At 45.4% G+C, this 6,000-nt stretch overlaps 1 protein-coding gene across 4 annotated transcripts in view; it reads left to right on the top strand.

Annotated features, from left to right (window-relative positions):
* Positions 1 to 4,039: 4,039 nt before the first annotated feature.
* Positions 4,040 to 6,000, top strand: part of Sptssb (serine palmitoyltransferase, small subunit B) — a 41,826-nt gene continuing 39,865 nt past the window's right edge. For 2 of the 4 annotated variants that reach the window (NM_001286959.1, NM_133675.3), the window contains exon 1: positions 5,509 to 5,572. Coding sequence is in view for 1 of the 4 variants with exons in the window: in XM_030252751.1 (XP_030108611.1) it covers positions 4,202 to 4,446 (245 nt within the window). In the remaining 3 variants the exon portion in view is untranslated. Of the gene's footprint in view, positions 4,447 to 5,508; positions 5,573 to 5,952; positions 5,984 to 6,000 lie in introns of those variants that run through there. The other 2 variants (NM_001164210.2, XM_030252751.1) reach the window with 2 other exon arrangements.

Below are 6,000 nucleotides of genomic sequence, written 5' to 3'. Positions count from 1 at the left end.
CGAGCTCTGGGGGTACTGGTTAGTTCATATAGTTGTTCCTCCTATAGGGTTGCAGATCCCTTCAGCTCCTTGGGTGCTTTCTCTAGCTCCTCCATTGGGGACCCTGGGTTCCATCCAATAGATGACTGTAAGCATCCACTTCTGAATTTGCCAGGCACTGTCAGAGCTTCACAGGAGACAGCTATATCAGGGTCCTGTAAGCAAAATCTTGCTGGCATATGCAATGGTGTCTGGGTTTGGTGGTTGTTTATGGGATGGATCCCCAGGTGGGGCAGACTCTGTTTGGTCCTTCCTTCCATCTCAGCTCCGAACTTTGTCTCTGTAACTCCTTCCATGGGTATTTTGTTCCCCATTCTAAGATGGAGCAAAGTATCCACACTTTGGTCTTCCTTCTTCTTGACTTTCATGTGTTTTGCAACTTGTATCTTGGGGATTCTAACTTTCTGGGCTAGTATCCACTTATCAGTGAGTGCATACCATGTGTGTTCTTTTGTGATTGGGTTACCTTACTCAGGATGATATTCTCCAGATCCATCCATTTGCCTAAGAATTTCACAAATTCATTGTTTTTAATAGCTGAATAATAGCTATTTAATAGCTGCATTGTGTAAATGGACCACACTTTCTGTATCCATTCCTCTGTTGAGGGACATCTGGGTTCTTTCCAACTTCTGGTTATTAGGATTTTTTTTCTAACTTCAGATTTGAGAATGTTGTTTCCCCATTTCCAAGACTCCAACCCCACCTTTTATTCATATACTAGAAATCAGAGAGATGGCTAAGTGGGTGAAGGGACTGGGTGCCAAGCCTGACAACCGGAGTCCCATCTCCTGGACCCACACAGGGAAGGAGAAAGGTGAGTCCTACCAGATGTCCTCTGACTTCATACCTCCTGTGGTACGAGTGCATTCCACGCACATGCACGTGCGTGCACACACACACACACAATGTAAATTAAAAGTTTAGATAAAAATTGTATTTCCTTTGTATGAATTTTAAAACCTGAAGATATTTTTTTAAAATCAACTACTGTTTGCAAAGTCTGTGGAAGCATTGGGAATGCAGTGTTTCCTCTGATGTTAGCACTGGGGACAGATGCTCCCCCAACTGTGTTGTGCATGGCCCCTCTAGCTCTCAAAGGGTATGAGCACTTACTGAACAGGGCTCAATATTAGGCTCTTCTTTGGGCTTCATGTGTGTCCACGTGAAGAAGTTAATGAATTTTGTATCTTTTTTTTTTTTTTTTTTGGCAACCAGGCTTAGTGAAGCGTTTTAGAGACTTACACTTTCTTTATTTTCACAGTTTGTTTTCTGGGAAGTTTAGCTGCAACACCTATTGTCTTGATGAGCATAACACCTTCACTTTTTCTGAGAAGGAAATATCAGGAAACTGGTAGAGGACATGGAAGCATCGTTAGAAGGACTCAACAGAGCAGGAAAAGGAGGGGGCTCCAGAGTCCAGTTCTCAGTTACCGGCTGTGAGAATGAGATCAAGCCGTCTTCCCTGAAAACTCATGAGAGAGAGAGAGAGGATTTGTAAAGCTCTTAGTAGTTAAGTCACCGTTAGACGGTATCATCATCCTCACCATCATCTATTTATGTATATGCTATGGTTGTAACACTTTTCTGTTGCCAAGATCAGTATTTTATAGTCCTTTTTTTTTCAATGTGTCAATTCTTGAAAAGAAATTTCAAATCAGTGACAAAATATTCCTTTTTTTATTTCCAAGCTTGGGAACTTCAACCATAAATCCTCTCAAGTCAACTAAGCACTAAAGAGTGTATGGGGTGACATAGAAATTAAACCTATAACTTGAATCCGGACACAAAATGTAAATAAAGAACATACCCAATCAAAAAAATAGAAAATATTTCATTAATTATTATGCAAATAATAATTTATGGAAAAAACAGTATTCCAAATACAAATTAAAAAAAGAGTCTGTGCTGAAGTAGGAAACTACATACTGTCCCATCCTAGGGTCTCAGTACCCCGCCATTGGCATTTTCATTGATTAAGTAAAGGCTTTCATTTGGAAAGGGAAGGAGCCTTCTCCTGCCAAGTAAGCTTTCATGTTCTAATTTTTCATGAAAGTTATGGTATTTATACTTTATTAAAGAATTTAGAAATATATCTATCTGGTATGTCAAAGGCGCAAAGACAAGATCTGTCTAGAATAAACGAATGACACGAGCATGATGGTTCATGCCCGTGATCCCAGCAATCAGTCACTGGATGCAGGAAGACCAGAGTTCAAGACCAGCGTTGGTTACATAAAAACCTGTCGAGAGGGGGGGGGGGGAGAGAAGCGAGAAAAACTAATAATCGAATAAGTAAATAATTGCTCAACATAATCATAATGTGAAGTGATATCTGAATATAATACAATAGGCCCTTCAAACCATTCAGTAAAATTGACAGTGTCTTGGAAACTGCTTCGAAGTTTATATACAGTAGAGATGAGCCAGAAGAGGGAGACTGACGCTGCTGATGCTGTGTCTCTTGTAGTCCAGGCTGGCCTTGAACTTGCTGTGTACCTGAAGATGAGCTTGACCTCCTAAGTGCCTTGCCTCTATCTCTGAATGCTGGAATTATAGATATATACCACTACTCCAGACAGTTTAATCCCAATTTAAAACAGTTTTAGATCTCTAACAGTATATTAATTAGGAAAGTCCTACTTTGCTAATTTTATCCTTATTGTATATCAAAGAGTGATATAATTTGAATGATTTCTGCTTTTTCTAAATTTACAATCCAGTCATTGCCCCCCCCCAACAGTTCCTCATTACTTTCCTCCTCCTCCTCCTCCCCGGTCTCCGAGGATACCCCTCCCCAGGCCTCCCCACTCAATGGGGCTTAAAGTCTCTGAGGATTAGGCACTTCCTCATCCTCTGATACACACACAAACACACACACACACACACACACACACACACACACATATATATATATATATATATATATATATATATATATATGGGGGGGGGCTTCTCAGATGAGCCCCTGCATGCTGCCTGGTTGGTGGCTCGGTCTCTGGGAGCTCCCAGAGGTCCGGGTTAGTTGAGACTGCTGCTCTTCCTATGGGGTCGCCCTCCTCTTCTGTGCTTCTTCCAACCTTCAATGATAGGGGTCCTCGACTTCAGTCCAGTGGTTGGCTGTGAAGTATCTGCATCTGTCTGAGTCAGCTGCTGGTTGGGCCTCTCAGAGGACAGCCATGCCAGGCTTCTGTCTGATCTGCCAGGATCTGGCTGCAGCAGATCTCCAGGAAGACCTCCTGCAAACTGGGATACCAAGAGAGGTGCAAACTAGAGATGATTTCTGCTTTGAAGCTGTGATGACCTTTATCCTGTGACTCAGTGCTGTGTTCGTATAACACACATAGACAATATTTTCTCTGCTTGGGAGGTGTTCAGATAAACATAAAGGTGTGCCCCTGGGCTTTTTTTTTTTTTTTTCCACGTTTAGTGGTCTGGACACTCCTGGCAGCAGTGTGAGTTTCCTCCAACCTCTATGTAAAGTAGTTGCAAAAGGTTCCCATTTCACAAGCTCATGACTGGAAGAACTACGGCTCCTTTTCCACCGATTCACAGTGACGTGGGAGATGGTGTCAGTCTAGTGGGAGATTCAGAAACTAGTACGAAAAACATTGGTCATCCCTCAGTCATTTCGCAGGGCTTCTATTTCCCCCTCTAAAGCTGTAAGTGATCAGGTCTGCCTGGCAAACACTGCAACGTGTGTCAGGAGAAGCCAAGAGATAAGAAATGTGACCGACATAAAGTGGTTAAGAAATAAAAGCACTAAATACAAGAGCTGAAAGGAAAGAGAGCTGTAAAAAGCACCAAGCATGGGCATGTGTTCCACTGGCTCATTCCCAGCCCCCCAACCACCTTCAGCTTTGGGGGACACCCTGCTTCCTGCATGGAGACACCACGGTCCAATAGCATAAGGCTCCCTCTGCGTAATGCTGGCGCTCCCATCCTGCTGAAAGTGTGTTGTGAGAAAGAGCAGAAAGCTGCCAGTAGCTCAAATTCGCGCTTCAGCACAATCGGCCCAGTGGAGCCTACGATGCCTCCCCCTCCTGGAGTGGAAGCTGAATGGCAGATGCTGCCCAAATGTTCATTAATCGAGAGGCTTCCGTCCCCGGACGCCCCTAGATCTTGGACAGAAAAAAAAAAAAATCTCGGTTGAATATGCAGGATGAGGAGCCTCCAGACCCTGTGCGCCCTTAGCGCCCAACCACAGAGTCAAATGCAAGCATTGCCCAGGATGAAGACGAAAGAGATCGATCAAGGTCTGGCTGCGGGTTTCCAGCGAAGATGCTGCGCGCAAGGCACGCTAGCCCCAGAGCGGCTCTGTGCGTCTCTGCGGCACCCCGCCGACTGCCGGCCCCCTTTCCCAATTTGCCCTCCAGCCATTCGTCTGCAAAAGAATTCCCTGCACTTGTGAGTGAACCCACACAAGTTCTCTAGGCACGGTTCTCCTACTCTTTCCACCAGGGAAGGGTGGGGGTAGTTTTCAACCTTAACCTCCCTGCTACCTGGAGGAAGGTGACTGTACAGGGAGGGAGAGGGATTGTTTTACAGGTTCCAAGGCGTCAGAATTAGATGTCAGTGCCAAAGTGGCTTGTTTTCTTCCTTTGCCTTTTGACAACCGGTGAGCTGACCAGCTGCTTGGGCTCAACCCCGGGGCTCACTTTGCAGCCGGGAGCCGAGTTTCAGACTGCAGCCTTGCTCCGCGTAGACCCGGGCCTCTTCGCCCCTCATCCAAGTCTGCGACGGATGTATGCTGACAGGCATCCTCTGAGAATTGGTTAAAGCCCTACAGTATTCACCTTTGCACCTCTGGTTTATCTACTGTCGCCTCCGCTGCCTCCTCCATCTCCCCCTCCCCTCCTCCCTCCTTTTCTTCCCCATCCCCACCCTATCATCATTTGCACCACCACCAAAATACGTGCCCCTCTGGTAGAGTCGAAACTCCCCGCTGAAGCGAGGGGGAGGGCAACACCCATCCCCCCTCCTATCTCTGCCTAGGCTCCCGGTTTTACTGCAGCAATCGGAGGTGAGGTGACAGCGCCACCTCGATCTCCTCCGTAGCTCTCAGAACCCCTGCTCCCCCCAGTAAGGCAGAAGGCGCCCTCTCTTGAGAGGCTAATCTCTGAAGAAGTGCGAACAGGCTACAGAAAAAACAAAACAAACAAACCGAATTTTTAAAATGTAGAAGTCACTAGGCTGCATTCCTCCGAGAACAACCCAATCTCCCAGAACTGAGTATCAGCGCATAGGAAGTTGGGACCTTAGAGTGAAGGGGGAGGGGAGTGGTGCAGCCCGCATTCTCTTCTGGAAGGAGTCGCTGCAAGCCCTGCGGTTGGACATAAGTTTGCGTAAGAGTGTTTTCCTTTTGTCAATTATTAATCACCGGAATCAGTTTGGCAGAACTGGAGTTTTAGCAGTAGTGCAGAGGGCGGGGCCGAACACCTAACTCTGGGAGCCTCAGCTGCGCCCAACACAGTGACAAGCTAACAGAAGCTGGGGAGAAGCCAGAGCATCTAAGCTCATTCTAAGGCAGGAGGTAAGCATCTTTCAAACTACCTACGTCCAATCTAAAAGGAGCTTTCATAGCACAGAGTTTCTGTCTGCATGGGGGGAAACTAGAACTGAGCTTTAATGCAATTTATCTGCTTCTTATTTAACTATATTACAACTCTAAGAATTGAACGGTTCCTCTTGGCATTTACTATGTTGGAAACTAAGATGCTTTTCTCAACAGAAGCCAAACTTTATTATTGGAACTTTTTCAGGCAGAAGAAAAAAAATGTTTTACATTATTTTCATTATTCATTCATTCATTTGTACGGTTTGTTAATATTCAAGGAAATATCTTGAGATGCGTGTGGCTTCCTTCTTTAGGTGGTAATATTCATTTAGTTCTCTCTCTTTGGGTTACTTTAGGCAGTGGCACACAGGAGTCAGCTGCCAGCAGGTAAGCCATAGCCAGCA

Source organism: Mus musculus, chromosome 3, assembly GCF_000001635.26.
Source record: "Mus musculus strain C57BL/6J chromosome 3, GRCm38.p6 C57BL/6J".
Classification (NCBI taxonomy): Eukaryota; Metazoa; Chordata; class Mammalia; order Rodentia; family Muridae; genus Mus; species Mus musculus.
This window is presented reverse-complemented; position numbering and strand designations above follow the sequence as displayed.